The sequence below is a fragment of the Bolinopsis microptera genome, chromosome 7 (genome assembly GCF_026151205.1).
Source record: "Bolinopsis microptera isolate Bmic1 chromosome 7, MBARI_Bmic_1.0, whole genome shotgun sequence".
Taxonomy (NCBI): domain Eukaryota; kingdom Metazoa; phylum Ctenophora; class Tentaculata; order Lobata; family Bolinopsidae; genus Bolinopsis; species Bolinopsis microptera.
This window is the reverse complement of record NC_087078.1, coordinates 11,493,695-11,511,349: the sequence shown is the minus strand read 5'-3', so window position 1 is coordinate 11,511,349 and position 17,655 is coordinate 11,493,695. Positions and strand designations below refer to the sequence as shown.

General features: G+C 38.0%; 2 protein-coding genes across 2 annotated transcripts in view; one reads left to right on the top strand and one right to left on the bottom strand.

Moving 5' to 3' along the window:
- The window catches only part of LOC134818694 (protein PALS2-like), a 74,292-nt gene extending 63,216 nt beyond the window's left edge, over window positions 1-11,076 (bottom strand). Inside the window, exon 1 of the mRNA XM_063828334.1 lies at window positions 11,066-11,076. The gene's annotated coding sequence lies outside the window, so the exon portion shown is untranslated. The remainder of the gene's footprint in view (window positions 1-11,065) is intronic.
- Window positions 1-17,267, top strand: part of LOC134818892 (centrosomal protein 43-like) — a 47,647-nt gene extending 30,380 nt beyond the window's left edge. The window contains exons 8-9 of the mRNA XM_063828602.1: window positions 15,690-15,820; window positions 15,962-17,267. Coding sequence (XP_063684672.1) covers window positions 15,690-15,820; window positions 15,962-16,051 — 221 coding nt within the window. The 3' untranslated portion in view covers window positions 16,052-17,267. The remainder of the gene's footprint in view (window positions 1-15,689; window positions 15,821-15,961) is intronic.
- Window positions 17,268-17,655: the final 388 nt, after the last annotated feature.

Below are 17,655 nucleotides of genomic sequence, written 5' to 3'. Positions count from 1 at the left end.
ACACTGTACTATCACGACACTGTACTATCACGACACTGTACTATCACGACACTGTACTATCATGACACTGTACTATCACGACACTGTACTATCATGACACTGTACTATCACGACACTGTACTATCACGACACTGTACTATCACGACATTGTACTATCATACTTTACTATCATGACACTGTACTATCACGACACTGTACTATCACGACACTGTACTATCATGACACTGTACTATCACGACACTGTACTATCATGACACTGTACTATCACGACACTGTACTATCATGACACTGTACTATCACGACACTGTACTATCACGACACTGTACTATCACGACACTGTACTATCATGACACTGTACTATCATGACACTGTACTATCATGACCACATCCTGAATCCTGATGAGGTCTGGTACCGAAAAGCAAAACCACTGGTGACAATTACTTTTACTGAAGCAATTTAGAGATGACTAAACAGTAAACACACGGCAAGAAACAATAAAGAAATAACACTCTTAAAAGTGAACTGAGGTGGATTATAAAGGAGCAGCCATCTGTGATGATGATTTAATGTGCGGCCCATGGGAGAGCCGCGCAGTCACTTAAAATTTCTGTTTTCGACTATTTAGCTCCTATTGTCCCTTTAATATAAATATTTACAAGTTGCGTCATCCAGCGGTGATCTCATACGGTATATTATGTAAAATTAAGTCAGGGGCGAATACAATCCCAGATTGTTCTGGATCATTTCAAATCTTATCATCTCCGCCCGGCTGCTGGATCAGCTGATCAATGTCTGAAACACACCCTCAGCGGGTCCGATCAGTTTCAATGAGCGGATAACTACATTGCTGTTATTAAATTTAATAACTCATTAAATCTTGCTAAAACGAGACTAAAATCTGAAAATAACACGGCTGGTCCCAAATTAGCCAGTGTTCCCCTGCGTGTTGCTAGGCAACAGCAGGTACAGTCTCATCTAGAAAGTTTCTTGCTCTTAATCGAGTTTAACAATGTAATTTAGAAGCTTCCCTCTTGTGCAATTAATTATCCATTAAGCCCTAACCTAACCCGTGGCCGTGTATGGTTGGGAATATTGCTTTTGCTTTCAGGTTTTGAAAGATCGGTACTGCCAGCGCTATTTTAGCGTTCAGGTAATGGTCAACATTCTACCATTTCAAAATTAAGACGGAGGGACCAAATTTTTGAAATTTGTCTACATTCGAATTTCGGAATTCTGTGGAAGAATAACAGAATAGATATCTAATTGAAAAATTTTGCGTCGCGTGGTAACCGTGCAGGCGTGCAAGTTAGCCTTTGAGCTTTGATTATCTCTTAATCTAACACGTGATGGTAGAGCTGTAAGGGGTACACAGTGCATCCGTGTAAAATTAGTGTTTCTAGGTTCAAAACTTCGTGATAGTTTTATCAAAATCAAACGTCTATTCGAAGTAGTCGCTGACTAACAAAAGGTCAACCCCTAAATTTTTATAGTTATATTCGGTAAATTATCGAGACCTAACAATTAATTACGAATATGCAAACAAACAAGGTGGTAGTGAGTAATTAAAAGCACGCACTGGTAATAGTAAATAGTAATACTGTAATACCGAGAACTGCGTGTACTTAGACTCGCGATCTGCTGAACCAAACATTGCCTACTTATGCTGAGTCACTATCATCATGCATCACCTTCTCATTAGCTTAGCGACCCTTCGTTATGTATTGTAAATGGTTTCACATACACAGTGATACCGTGGAATTGGGCCATTAGCTGTTGCCTTTATACGACCGTATCGTGGCCATACAAAGAGCGTCTCGAGGCTATTTATAGTGGCCGTAAATAGGCCATAGCTAATTTCCCAACATTCATCTATAAAGATAATGGGTCGAAATAAAATCAGTGGTTCCTTAGAATCGAAATCAAAGAACAAACTAAAAATTGAGCTTTGATAAATTAGTTTAAAGTCTATTTAGGTCAAATACAAGAAATAACTAAGCACGTGCGTGTTGCTCATGTAAAATGATCCTTGAATAATTAATGTATTCTCAACGCTACTGTAATTAACCACTCTATTAAAAACCCTCTATAAATACACTACATAACAAAGCTGAGCCACATCGGATTTTGCACTAAACTAAAAGCGCAGGCACACCGAACAATTGCAGCGGACAGAGTAACAGAGCGCTATTACTCTCCACTATGAGATCCTGAATAATGCTGTTGAGCACTTCCTTTCTATCTGGAAATACACAGCTAGATACAGCGCTCTTACAGAAAGTCTTCCGCGGAACCACTTTGCCGCTCTGTTAGGCACATAGCCTGTGTGGTCGGGTCTGTGTGTGTGTGTTGTGCAATATAAATTAGCGCTCAGAATTGATGATGATGGTGTACCTGTGGGTTAGTTTCAAATAATAGAATGACGATAGTCTCCGTGTATCGTTGGAGGGGGGTGGACCGGCCAATGCCATGCCATTTATTCCTCAAATTTTGGTTAAATTGGATCGCATTAAAGACAGGTAAACCTTGAATTGGAGTAAGAGTATGGTATCAGAAATATTTATTTTTCGATTTTGAAAATTTAAATAATTGATGCCCAGTTTGCCCATCTATTCCTCAAATGTTGGTCAAATTGGCATGGACATGGATGGGGTTGCCCCGGCCCCCCTACCCCAATGTTAACTGAGTAAAGCTACTGCAGTAGCTTAACTTTGACCTTGCTAACATTATTATACTGGGTCTGAAGAAAGAGTAGTAGCACGTCAAGATTTTACAACCGTGTCTGAAAAATGGAAATAGTGGAGTAGCACACCAAAGTTTAGCCTCTAGGTGTCTGAATACACATTACACATGGTGCAACTAGGGTGTTTTTATCATGCAGGACTCAGGAGGGAGCTGAGCAGTGAGCAGCGTACGAGAAGAGTCGACGATCGAAAGGTAAAAATGCCTTCATCAATCAGCAGGAACAATGGAGTTCCTTTGCAAAGAGAAGAATTCACACACGCAAAGGGAGCGTGTTCGTGAGCACAATTACCCGGGCTACTGCCAGTGCCTGAGCCCCTGGAGCTATTCTTATCAAGGATTGGTCCCCGACCAATTAGACACAGCTCAGACAACACCAGGGATCATTCAGTGTATTGCTCATTTTCTTTTCCTCGGCGTCCAGACGTAAAGAGATAAATTGAACGATTATGGAAATGAATGGTTGTTAAATATATCCATGGTTCGATTAATGTATGGGGCCTAATCGACGACGCTAAGCTTTCTAAGGCATGCCGTCTAATGGGCATTGAATATACCACAAGAAGTCTGCAGACACGAAATGTATAGTCGAACTCGTAATACCGATAATTCTCAGTTCTTAATAGTAATATAGAGGCCGTTATGCTTTCCAATGAATAAATTATGGTTTATGGCAGATGGCCATAGGCCAAATGGCTACAAATTACTCAAGATGATCAGGACACTCGAATGGCATGATCAACTCACAAAACTGATAGCCTTGGTTCAATATTGTATTAACTATTAAAACATGTCGGAATTGACTCAATGCATAATGCACGCGTCAATGTACAATGTACGTGCAGTGTTACCTTAAGCCAATCAGAAAAGCGTGATGGAATTCTTAAACCATTATACTAATTACCATTACCTCAACCTGTACTTATGCAGAATGCAGATGTTATTAAGCAATAGAAAACAAATATCCGTAAAAAACTGTTGTTGGCAGTGTTCGTCGATATAACTCTACTTTTTTCGCAAGATGTTAGTTTAATTATTTTTTTAATTATTTTCGTATAAAATAATCTATAAGTATTATTCTAATGCTCTATGTTGTTTTATTCCTGCATACATGATATATTAAAAATACTGATATCTGGATATTATCCGGTTGGAAGAGACAAGGACAAGTGAAACAAGGAAGTTAGGAGTAAGGGCGAATTTTCGGCGTCAACGCCATCTTCAGGCTAAAATTGTTATAAATGTTAGTATATAATAAATGCTTCTATACTAGTTAAAATGCTAAATTGTAATTACACACACTGAATACAGGTTACATCAAATGGTATTATACATTACATTGAAACCAAAACCAAACTGTATCATATGTCCATTCATCACAACAAATCACGACTGCAAACCAAAATGTGTCATATACAAAGTTACGTGTAAATTATGTCAAGAGCTATATATAGGGGAAACGAGTAGAACAGCACACGATAGATTTGCAGAGCATCGAAGAGCAGTCAACAGGCCTTTAACCTATCCTGATAATGCGTTGGCTGCTCATTATTCAGAGTTTCACAATAACTTAGAACCAGATATTTCCTTCGATATTTTAGAAATTAACTTATATAGCACCATTAAACGTAAAGTGACAGAAGCTTACTACATTAATTTATTTAAACCTAGTATCAATAACAAAGAAGAGTGCGAGAAGCTTAAGGGATTTCTTTTACAACATATTCAAAGACAAATTTAAACAAATAGCACACAACCCTTATGTTCAGTAGATATTATGTACTTGGACAGAGTGTAAAACGTGTGTTCATCACTATTTTCAATATAATGTATAATACCATTTGATGTAACCTGTATTCAGTGTGTGTAATTTCAATTTAGCATTTTAACTAGTATAGAAGCATTTATTATATACTAACATTAATAACAATTTCAGCCTGAAGATGGCGTTGACGCCGAAAATTTGCCCTTACTCCTAACTTCCTTGTTTCACTTGTCCTTGTCTCTTCCAACCGGATAATATCCAGATATCAGTATTTCAATCATGAGACTAATAAACAGCGAACTACTCCGTTATTTGATATTAAAAATACATGAAATTTAAAAAGGTACGGAATTTCAAATCGGTCCTTGTTCGCGAATATCAACTTTTCAAAGTTATAAGCCAAAAATAGCAATCATAATAATATGTACTAAGGTATTTTAGGCATGTTTGAGAAATTCAATATTGGGCATGGAAACCCTGCTCGCATCAATGGGTCCTCCTCGTCCGGATACAACCAAACTTCCAATAGTTCGAGCTGGGGGAAAATATGAGTGCACACAGATAGGGAAATACTAAAATTTTTGGGCTATTATTTCAGTAAACATTGCAAAGATTGAGCTGTAATTAGATAAACGCAGGATAAGGTATGTACGAGTAATATTACCCGTAAATTCAACGTAAAATCGCTAAGATAACACAAGTAAACGACCAGGATCAGCTGGAACACAGCCTAAACTTGTACCTGATTGTTTACTTCTCTCCTCGTGCACCGGCTGACCCCTCGTCATGATCTCAATTTCTGCCGAATTTAAGCTACGGACCAGCTCTGGAAATCCAATAATAATTCCTAATCGTGAATACCAGACTATAGCCATGACGACGATACTATTAATAATTTGCTTATTATCATATCAAAAATATATTATGCAAAAATCAGAAATCCCAAGTACAGGCTCTTTTAAAAGATCTCCTATTTTTCTGGCCTTCTTTTTAAGATAAGACACGTCAGAGGTAAGGTACGTTTAAATAAAGTGTTCTCTGCAAACGCTAAGGTATCTACTATCTCCAGATTAAGTTTTGAAATGTATGGGCTTATACAGATCACGTATTCACCTGTTGCACCGACCAATCCTTGTCAAACACAATCGCGCTGTCATTAAAAAAATACTGTCAAACATCGAGTAACTAAGGCGTTAAACGATAACATGCAGACTGCAGAGAACACGAAGTGATGAGCACAAGCACAAGCACAAGCTATCAAGCTCACCTTGAAACGAGCTTACAAGCTTGTCTTGAGTCCTGTATTATATAAGCACTACTGTAAGGAATCACGTGTCATGAATTCAATCTACGTATACAATATATTATATATCTTAGTAGTGAAATCATATCCTTATACTGATAAGCATAATCCTTTAAACGAAAAAGTCTAGAACTATCGTACAAAAGTGAGACTTAGTGGCCCAGATGCTGTTGCTAAACAATCGGAGAAAAAAACTGTTCAATAACTTTATCAATATCTTAACTTAACCGGCTTGTATCAAATTTCAAGATAATGATAACTTTAAAAACGTTTTCTATTAACTTCTCGCTTTCTCGGAAATAAAGTCACCTTTTTCGGAAAAAAAATTGGGTGCGGTAATTGTAAATCGGGGTTTTTAATCAGAACAGTCAGTGACTGTTCCTTCACGGGCAAGGGTAAGTGGCACTGTTTTCAAGGTCTATAAGGTTTTTTGAGGTTCTTTTTAAAAATTTTATAAGTTTTTTATTTTTATTTTTTTAATAATCTTGGTCATTGGATTGAGAAAGTGATGAAGACAATAAACTGTGATGAAGATAGTCATTTTACATTAGACAAGTTCAAGAAACCAAACAAGGACGTTTTAGTAAAGCACCTTTTTGATGCATTTCAGATTAGCTTTGCATATAAGGAAGTTTTTCTAACAGCGACAACAAAACTAGAGGAAATGAAAAGTGACATGATTAATGCTCAGAAATCAGTTATTCATTTGCAAGGGGAACTCTTGGACATTAAGACTAAAGATCTAGAATCAGTCCAGAGAACTGTTAAAACCGCTGTAGAAAATACTGTTCAAGCTGAGATTAAGTCTTACAGTGCTGCTGTGTCAAAACATCCCCCCAGCTCTGCATCCACTTTCACAGCAGAGAACTTGAAGAAAGTAGTTCAGAATGTGGTAGCTGAAGAGGATCGCAGCAGAAATGTTTTGATTTTTGGTCTAAAGGAGGAAGCAGGAGAGAAACTTGGGGATTAAATTTGCGATGTGTTTGAACAAATGGCAGAGAAGCCACGCTTTGAAGCTGCTCGAATTGGGAATAAAGCTGCTGAAAAAAATAGAGCTGTCAAAGTATCATTTGGAAGCTCTAGTACCGTTCATCAGGTACTGATTAAAGCTAAAGAACTCAGACTGTCTCAGTGTTTCAAAACTGTCTTTATTTCACCGGATCGGTCGCCGGAGGAGCGTGAAGTACATAGACAGTTGGTTCTAGATTTGAAGAGGAAGGTCACGGAAAATCCTAATAAACGTTATTTTATCAGGACTGGTAAAATTTGTGAGAGAGATGAGTGAGATATAATTGTTTATATTTTCTTATTCAATAAAATAGATATTACATATTTTTTGGCCATTTTATATATGAACTCTTACACTTACTGGTAATTTACATACATGCATTCTGGAGTTTAAATTATCACTTTTGTCACCACGCCAGCCGCTTTGAAGTCGGCAATTTTTTTTTTTTAATTTTAATAATATTGGTTGTTGATATAAGCGGGATATAAATGCTCTATTTCATTTCATTTCATTTCATAGTCCGTTATCTTACTATATATAAAGCGAGACGATATATATATACATATGTGGATATATCCGTGCCATTTTACTGACACCAGGGCATCAACTTTAACGCGACTTTCCGCAAAAACCGTAAAAGATATACAACTGAAACTTTTTTGACTGGGTCAAATGCTTTAATGGCCTTCAAATCAGCATGAAAAAATTAAAAATTGGCCAAGGAATAAGAATTTTAGTGCTCAAAATTTGGACTCCCAAGTGGTGGCAAAAACGCGAATTAAATAGGTAATAATTATTTTATTCTCTCGAGTCTTGACACCACTTTAGGGTAGACGGGTTCCTGCTAGTTATAATACCTTCCGGGAATTATATCCACTAAAAGTCTCGGACACTGAGAGCTGATAATTTGCCGATATATCCCGCAAGGGAAGCGAAAGTATTATCAGCATAGACCTCAGACTGGCTGGCGGCAAGTTGTAAAACAAATAACACTGGCGTTCTATATATTAGACACTATATTGTATCATGCGCACGTATCGGATTACACCCCTTCCTAATCGGAACCGGAAAATATTATAATACATAATACCTCCGGTTCTTCGGGCCGCAAATTCCCTCCAGCAAGCTGTCGGGAATTATCAAGCGGAACCCGAAGAGCCGAAGGCATTATTATATTATAATAGTCGGCAAGTCTCAAGACTTCAAGACAGTGCCCTGATCTGAAGGGGAATGCTGCCCTAAAACATAAAACCTGAGACGAGTCATCGTTGAGAAGACTATATTATATAGTCTTCTCAACGATGATTCTATATAATTAGATGGGATGATAGGTGCACACTGCACCGCCGTGCACGATTATGGCCTGAGCGAGGTTGTAAGACTGGTACAAAAAACACATTACGAAAACGTTAAAAAGAACATAAACAAACCAAAGAACATCTTTTGCACCACATACGAAACGAAACGAAACACCGTATTTACTACCCCGGTCCCCGCTACTATGCGACAAAGATATTGTATAAAATATAACTAAATTTACACAATACTGTCTTCAACCTGGTGATTTGAACGATCATGATCTTTAATTTCTGATGTCAGTTTAATCCCCAGGCTAGACAGGTAATAGTCTAACGAGAAACGATCAGTAAAGGCGCCTGGAACAGGAACCACGTACAAGTACATTATAATAATGGCCATTAAATTTAAGTACAATCAAGCTAGCTCAAATTGACCCCTATTATTTAATAATGGTGAAAGTATCTGTATAGCCTAAATTGTAAGTGGCAGTGTTCAAGTTCTAAACGCTTTGATATTTTAAAATAAATCAAGAGGCTTGCATATAATGAACATATTGACACGGGTGCAGAGTTGAGTCTGTACGGAACCTAGTAGTTTCAGATCCTTGTTTAACTTGCCGTACACTGTACAGCAAGGTCATCCACTACTTTAGCCCGGCGAGGCACATAACTCCCTCTACAACTCCATGACAAATGTTTCATATATACTAGCCGAGTTCACAAGTTATATCCTTGTGTTTGAGAAGAGCTCGTTAGAACTGCTTCCTTTCCCTTCAGTATCCCTACAGTATTGCCTGTACATTATGACCGTTGAGGTATAATGATTTAGACGTGCCAGGTTATGTTATTGACTTAAGGGAGTTGACATTTAAAGTGAGTTCCGGAGTTCACTTATATAGTTCAATCAGACTTACACAAAATTACCGCCACTTTTTACTCACCGGGGGGGGGGGGGGGGGGGGGGAGATCAGGTACTAAGTGCCGTACGTGACGTCGACTAAGTGCAGTTTTGGACTTAACAAAAAGGACCCACCCACCCCCTTCACGGTACTAACTGCTTTTTCGGATAATATTCAGGACACCCACCCCTTTTGCCGGCTTTTGCAGTACTAACTGTTGAGAAATCAGAAATCACGGTACTAACCGAGTCTGGGTATATAAAATAAGATACCCACCCACAAATTGCTTTGAACAGGTCATTAAACATTGGAAATGGGCAATATATACCCACTATTTAGTATAGGGGTTTTGTTTTTAATGTAGTCGAATTAGATAAAAAGTTACAAAAAAAATTTTAAAATTACAAAAGACCCAAAAAAGCAAAAAAAACCATAAAACCCATTCCCAAAATTGTAATTTGAGGTAACATGGTTTTTTTTTGGGTTGGACACCCAAAAATGAACCCCTTAGTACCATATACTAACTGTTTTTCTGGGAAATGAGCAGCAGACCCACCACTTAGTACAAGAATACTAACTGCGTTTTGGAAGAAAATATGACCCACCCACCCAACGTCACGTACGATTCTGACCATATGATTCCCCCCCCCCCCCCCCCCCCCCCGACTCATCACCCATAATGTTTTCCGCTGACAATTAAATTTATTCCTCTATTTGTGGTCGAATGAGCATTATTTGGGGAAAAAACAGTGTATTATGTCCATTTTCTACCTGTAAAATACAGTCTCACGAGCTCTTCTGCGCGCGCAAGGGACTTTATGACGTCATCGCCAAAATAATACAAACGCTATTTACACGCGTTAGAGAGCAGTTAGAGATTTAGGAATTTCGACTCGTTGCTCAGTTTGCTATTTGTCACAATCTATAAAAATATGAGAAAAACTTTTTTTTGAGTTAACTGGTTCTTTAACATAACTATCGTCCTCTAATTAGCAAGTACTACTGCTATATTTCAGCTGAAAAGAGTATGGTATCGGAAATATTCATTTTTTGATTTTTCGATTTTGACCGAGAATGATGCCCATTAAATGCAAATTTGCAGCTATCTGAAGTTAACATAACGAAATCTGTGATTTTACAAAATTGCGAGAATAGGAGTAGTGGTGGCAATGGAAGTTGTTAATTTATAACAAATTAGCACTTAAGAAAACGATAAACCTCCCTCTATGTCTCTATACTAATATAACCCCTTAAATTAAAATACCTTCACACCCTGGTTAGAAAGGCTCCACCTTCATTGCAATCACTGCAGTGTCTTTATTGACTGCAAGCATATAATTGCAATTGGCTATTCAAGTCATTCACATAATATTACATAATTCATATTTCGTCCATTATAGCTTAATCATTTCAACCCTATCCCCTTAAGGCTTAAGCGTATTATGTGAACGATCCCTTTGTCCAGTGTAAATGATATTTAGATTATTTATGCATTCAATTGTTGCATTTTGAGTGCTGCCATACTCAAGAATGGTGAATGGAAAAAATCTAGCATTGGCAAACTATTTTGGCTTTAAACCACTTTACGAACAACGTTTTGAAAAATAAAACTGGAAACCACAATTCAGAAATTTCACTTAATTAGGACCCGACAAATTCAAGACAAGAATCGTTCAGATATTACGTCAGCAGTCTAAAAGAAGAGGGTTTATACACGTAACTGGAGGGGAAGAGGGTTCAGGCAATGCTGAAGTTGTCCAAAAATTTAATTTTGGCAAAGGCTTTCGGGATTTGAAATGGCAGGACTGGTGTTTCATATCTTTTTTATGTTAGGTGGTGAAATCTCAAAATGGCTGCAGCTTCAGATTCTGTGTAATTGCTAAGGACTATAAAGGTTGCAGTAGGTCAACAAATAGCAATGTTAGAGGCTGGACAAATCCTGACTTCTCTTTAGAAATAAAATAAAAGGTTGCAATATGGTTCACAAAATTACTACCCTGCTGGTGTGTCGCTGATGTACAGAATCACAGGAATGCCGTATGAAAAGTCACAACAATAAATGATAATTTAGACTGTTTTCGAGTCAGTTTATGTCCATCCATATTCTTGGAAAGAAAATATTTTCTTGGAATGATGGAGTTCCGGAAAATGCAGCTATGTCCATCTATATGTCCAAGGGGAAAAGGACCAGACATGAGACATCTTTTCATACAGACTTACAGTGAAATCTAGCAAAAGGAACAAACAATATTTCAATTTGATCTCGCCGGATCGTTATTTAGTGGGTTAACCCGAAAAAATCCAGATATATTTTCGGAAGAACTGATGATCTGTAGATCAATAAGTTAATATCATGATTGCAGCAAGTTTAGGGATTCCATAGAAATGAAGTAGAGTAAAACTGCTACATGCCAGGCCTCTTAGGGGAAATTAGATAACAATATCATGATTCCATATCCTTGGAAAGAAAAAAATTTTCTTGGAATGAAGGAGTTCCGAAAAATTTAATCTAGCAAATAGAAGTTATCATTGCAGCTATGGTAAGTTATAGAACTCCTGACCAAACGAGTGCCGAAGGCACGAGTTTTGTCAGGAGTTCTATAAATTGCTTATGGTACGGCACAAGACTACAGTCTTGGGAACATTTTCCGACAAAAATTTTGAAATTTGGTGCATTTTAACAGTGTCAAATTGGCAAAAAAACTGTATCTACTTCCGACACAAAGTGTTCATTGTCCAATGAGCATCTTGCCATGCTGCTACCATCGTGTTACTCTCGTGGTTGCCACATGACAGCTTACCTAACTGCTATTGGACAGCGCACTTTTGTCACGTGAGTTACATTTATTGAGTACAGTACGGAATAAATGTAAGTGGTAAGTATCGATGTCAAAGAAGACGCTTGCATTCTAAAAGGAGTAAGATATTATGTTACAAAGAATGAAATAGTTTGGCATGCAAATTGATATTTTAATACCTTACAGTGAAATGAACTTCTGCTCTCGCGGGCTAAAGACAGCTCTGTTCCTACATTTTTATCATTGTCTTCAATTTTATTTGGCACCTTTCCAACAGACATATTGTTGCTGTCAAATCTCATACTTATTTCGACGTTAGGCTGGATTCTGGTTAGGCAAAGTAATCAGAGTGTTTGTATCTATCGAAACCGTTTCCGTCCATCTTGATTGTACTTGTTCTACTTCAAAGTCGTCAAAGTCTGTAACTAGTTGGGAAACGTCGGATGTTTTTAGCCAAATAAGTGCTTCGGCGAGTTCTTTATCCAATCTAGATTTCTTTGCTTTTTTTGGGGACACGCACTTATCCACCTTTCTCTTAGTATTCATGCGTGATGTTTTTAGTGTCTCTATGATATGTGTAGAATGAGCAGTCGTTGTTGAACTTGGACATGGGAGCACTTCAGACGCTTTACTTGTTGTGGCTACCTCATCAGTCACGTCTGATGTTTTAAGTGTCTCACTTGGAGCTGACAGAATCTCGGAAACTGTAGTAAGAGCATCCACACTATCTCTACGATAAGTTGATAATGTTGCTACGCTCCTGTGTCTGGTCCTCTTAATTATGTCAGTTTCCGTTACACCTGCATCAAACAGTGTGTTGATGGTACTTGTTCTTAAGGAATGATTAGTCGCCATAATATCTTCAGTTATTCGTTTCACTGTTTTGTTTAATGTATTGATACCTATTGGAGTATTTGTGTACCACACATCATCATGAATTGGATTCTCTAGCTTCTTGGGAGTGAAAAACAGTGCTTTATTCAAATCTGCTTTATCAGGTAGCTTTGATAAATAAAACTTGGATAAATTCGTGAATGAATTCTCATTACTTGGGTTTTCGTAATGTTGTACAGGACGTGGGTCATTCTTCTTGTGAAGACCTCCTTGATTAGCTTTTGACTTATTTTCTGTATATGTGACCTTGTTCATTATTGGTCCACCTTCTTTCAATACACAATCTTCGAAATGAAAATTGTAATATCTGGCGTTTCGCAACTCTTCTTTGCCGCAAAGAGCGAACAACCAGCCACAAAGCCACAGTAGACCGTCTACTAGCGATATTGGCGTAGCAGGTCCTAGCTGTCCACTCAGCCAAAGTACCCTATGTACACCAGGGTCTACAGCAGGTGCCTTCTTCTTTTTGTGAGGTGGAGCCTCCTTCTCCAGATGTTTGATATAGCCGTCCACTTTCTGGCGGCAAGTGAGAAACTCTGGAGCAAGGCTTAGGTTCATGGTAGCATCCTGCTCCACTAAGTACCTGTTTATTCCATGAAAAATGATTATTAAGCTTTCAGGTGCATAGTGGTGTCCGTCCTTTCTTCTTATCTCAACTATGAAATTTGCCACCATAATGTTCATCATTGAAGGAACACCGCAGTCCAGCGGGGCATACCTATGCCCCAAACGGGCGTGTTCCTCACTCCATGTGTTGTACAAATTGACCGCGAATTGAGTCGATTTTCGTGTGTTTTCCGGTATTCGGCCTTTCCTGAGAGCTTCAAGTTCATCTTTTTCTATCAAAACAATACGAGACGTCATTATGTAAACAAAACAGTGCGATTTAATTTCAAATTGTTGGTCACCATTTCCTGTTACAATTTATGAAAGTAGTTCCTTCCGATCTACTCCACTAATTTAAAACGTTTGAGATGATAATTCATTTTTCAAGTGGCCGCACTTTTGTCACGTGAGTTACATTTATTGAGTACAGTACGGAATAAATGTAAGTGGTAAGTATCGATGTCAAAGAAGACGCTTGCGTTTGAAATGATATTTCATATTTCAAGCAAATTGTGAGCTGTGAATCTAATTGAAATCCAGCCCTTCTCGCTGGCTAATATTGGTCACGATATCTATCAGCTGATTATACCTCGTGACTGCGTCACTTGGTGACCACGTGCCCGACTGGCTGGCGCCGTACCATTTAAGTCCATTTATATGTCGAAGGGGAAAAGGACCAGACATGAGACATCTTTTCATACAGACTTACAGTGAAATCTAGCAAAAGGAACGAACAATATTTGATCTCGCCGGATCTTTAATTAGTGGGTTCACCCGAAAAATCCAGACATATTTTCGGAAGAATTGATGATCTGTAGATCAATTAGTTAATATCATGATTGCAGCAAGTTAAGGGGTTCCAAAGAAATGAAGCACAGTGAAACATTAGTGTTGTTGTTGTTGTAGGGTTGAACAGAAAGTACACGGTATTTTTAAAAAGTTGGTTCGGTGAACGGACCGAATCACTACATGACTGAATCCCTAACGGACTGAATCACTACCAATCATTATTGGTAGGGATTGAGGTATATTTTAGGACTGAATCACTACCGGACTGAATCACTACCAGTAGTGATATTTGGGTGGTAGTGATTCCGTCCGGTAGGGATTCAGTCCTAAAACTGCTACATGCCAGGCCTCTTAGGGGAAATTAAATAACAATATCATGATTCCATATCCTTGGAAAGAAAACATTTTTTTGGAATGAAAGAGTTCCGAAAAATGTAATCTAGCGAATAGAAATTATTATTGCAGCTAGGTCAACTTATAGGTCCAAGGGGAGGCCCTGAGGTTACGAGTGCTAATCCCAGCTGGGTCAAGATCTCAACACTGAAGAGCATCCGTCACTCACCAAACCATAGTGTGAATGGTAGCGGCTCTCATTAGAGCTGCGAAAATAACACGAGTGCATATGCCTGGGGAGTGGGGTTGCGTCCAGACTATGCTGCAGGGAAATCTGTACCGAAAGGACCGTGGCAGAATGCCACACGAAAAGGAAATCGGCCCCTTGTTCCTAGCTTGCTTTTAAAAAATTGTTTTTGCCCAAAAAGGAAGAAAGGTTGATAAAAAATGAACGGAATCTTACAGACGTAATATTTTAACGAACCATGTTATATGTAATGTTTACATCCGAAAAGGAATTCCATTTTTGAATTCCAGGCCCAAATCTATAACACACAAGGAATAACAACTTCAAGAATAGCTAACTCCAGTGTAGTGACGTGTTATCATTTATCAACGTCCTTATAATCCTCTTTAACTTTAGTCCGTAAACTTACTTTCGACTTTTGGAGTTGTTTGTGAATGTGAACCATCAGCTAGTACTCCTCAATCTTTTGTTCTTTTAATGTGCGCTACTTCTAATTCTGTTTCTTTGTCTAATTCTGTCTCATTGTCTGCACAGTTGTTTAGTGTAAGATTCCATGTCGAGTCTAAAGTTCTCGAATGGTAATTTATTATTTAGAGTTTAGCAGTACAGTTTCATCTCAATGATTCTGATTAAATCGTGTGGTGATAACCAATCAAATTTTCAAATTTTTATTAATGTTCCAAATTTTTCATTTGTGGAATGTTGATGTATGTGGGTGTAAGTGTCTATATTGTTTGGTTGGAATGTTGATTTAATAGTCGGTTGAAAATACGATTAGGGAAAAACACAATCGGTCAGTACTATATGATATTTACTTAAAAAGTAAACCATCTCTTATTACAAAGTTTGAGGAGAATCCGACCATAGCTTGAAATGAAATGACCAAGTATGGTATTTTCTAATCGTATTTTAACCGACTTTTCACAAAAAAAAGACACACATTCACACACGTAACTCAATTTCTCAATAAGCGAATTTCATTAGTAAACATGGCCCTTTAATTTTCAGAGACATCCACAGATGTTGGAGATAAGACTTACGATGACGATTTCGAGAGAAACACGTCTGCAACCGAGGAAGTATCCGGGATATCTGACATTGACGATCTTCTTCACACTTCCGAGATTGGTACCGAAAAGGTGAGCTGCTGTTCTGCAGAATCCAGATAAATTGTTTATCGTGATTTTTATCTTCGATTTCTCATTCAATTCTCCGAAATTGCACAGATCAAAAGTCGAACTAATACGATCACATTCCATGACGCTCCGCATTCTTTTCAGGGAGCCGAGGAGTCGATGTTTACCTCAGATCACACCATATCTGTGGATAGTGTCGGAGATATCGACTACGTTGAGGACATCACATTTTAACCAGACTTCATCAGAGCTTCAGACAGTCGTGGTCATGATTATACTATCTCATGATCCAATACCAATAATCAGATTCAGAATTACATACCTACTATAAAATTTTCGGAGCACTCATAAAAACTCTAAGAGAAACAATATTTAGTTTTTTGTTTAGCTGTCACATATATTCATGAGATTGGAGCACATTTTTGTGGTTTCTTGAATTTTAGATCGTTCCTGATCACACTCGAATCAATTAGGGGGGGGGGGGGCAACGCCCCAAAAGGCCCCACACATATCGAAAATCCGAAAAGGGCCCTAGAAATCGGGGCCTTTTGGGGCCTTTTGACCCTGACCACTATTTGATAGTGTTTATGGACCATAATCTCCATGTAAATACACTCAAATAAACATAAAAGTACTGTGCAAGTAGTCAGATAATATCATTAAAGCACTTAGCATATTTCAAACTTGATGAAATTGAAGTTAATTCTAGGGCCCCAAAAGGCCCTACACATATCGAAAACCAAGAAGGGCCCTAGAAATTGGGGCTTTTTGGGGCCTTTTGACCCTGACCACTATTTGATAGTGTTTATGGACCATAATCTCCATGTAAATACACTCAAATAAACATAAAAGTACTGTGCAAGTAGTCAGATAATATCATTAAAGCACTTAGCATATATCAAACTTGATGAAATTGAAGTTAATTCTAGGGCCCCAAAAGGCCCTACACATATCGAAAATCCAAAAAGGGCCCTAGAAATCGGGGCCTTTTGGGGCGTTGGCCCCCAATTACTACCATTAGCATTTACAAAATAGCAATAAGCAGAGCGTCAGTAACAATATCTAAAATACCTATTACTCTATTAGGACAGATTTGTGGAGGACGAAACACTTGTCCCCGGTATATTAATACTCCTATACTGATTGAAATTTAACCTCTATCTCTCCCTATTTCACCCCGGGTCCTACGTTGTTTAAATCAGTACTCTCACAGTTTTATATTTCACAATTTCACCTCAGATAATGTTAGACTCGACTTTAGTTTACCTTGTAATGCTATTTTGCTTGTTTAAAAAAAGGTGGAAATGTTCTGTTGCACAAAACATCCCTAAGTGGTTAATTGTTATTTCAAGTTGAATTAGACTTCATAGTGAAAATGCATCTATTTTAATTTATTCTATCACAATTGTTCAATTGTAAAATATATTTTAACAAAGTTTATGTTTGAGAATTTAAGTGGTTGAATTTGTTGCATGTTTTTTTGGAAGAAAGGAATAAAACCCCGAGGAGCTTTTATAAATCAATCACAGCAAAATTAATTATATTCCATTAATTACGCTCGTACGATAGCCGTACACAATATTCTCTTCTATCTGAATTGTCTGTACTACTCCTACTTTCACAATTTTTCCAAATGACATTATGAGTAGGTACGATAATATCACCGTCATTAAATCACGAAAAAAGCGTGACTACACAACGGAACAACCACGACTCAAACTTTACTGCCACCATAGTGCCATCCAGCTGGTCCCCCTCTACCATAAGGGCCGCGGAATTTTGATTAGATCTCTGACTGGAACGGCGGTTCGTCTGGTGTCCCCCAGTTCCCTCTCCCC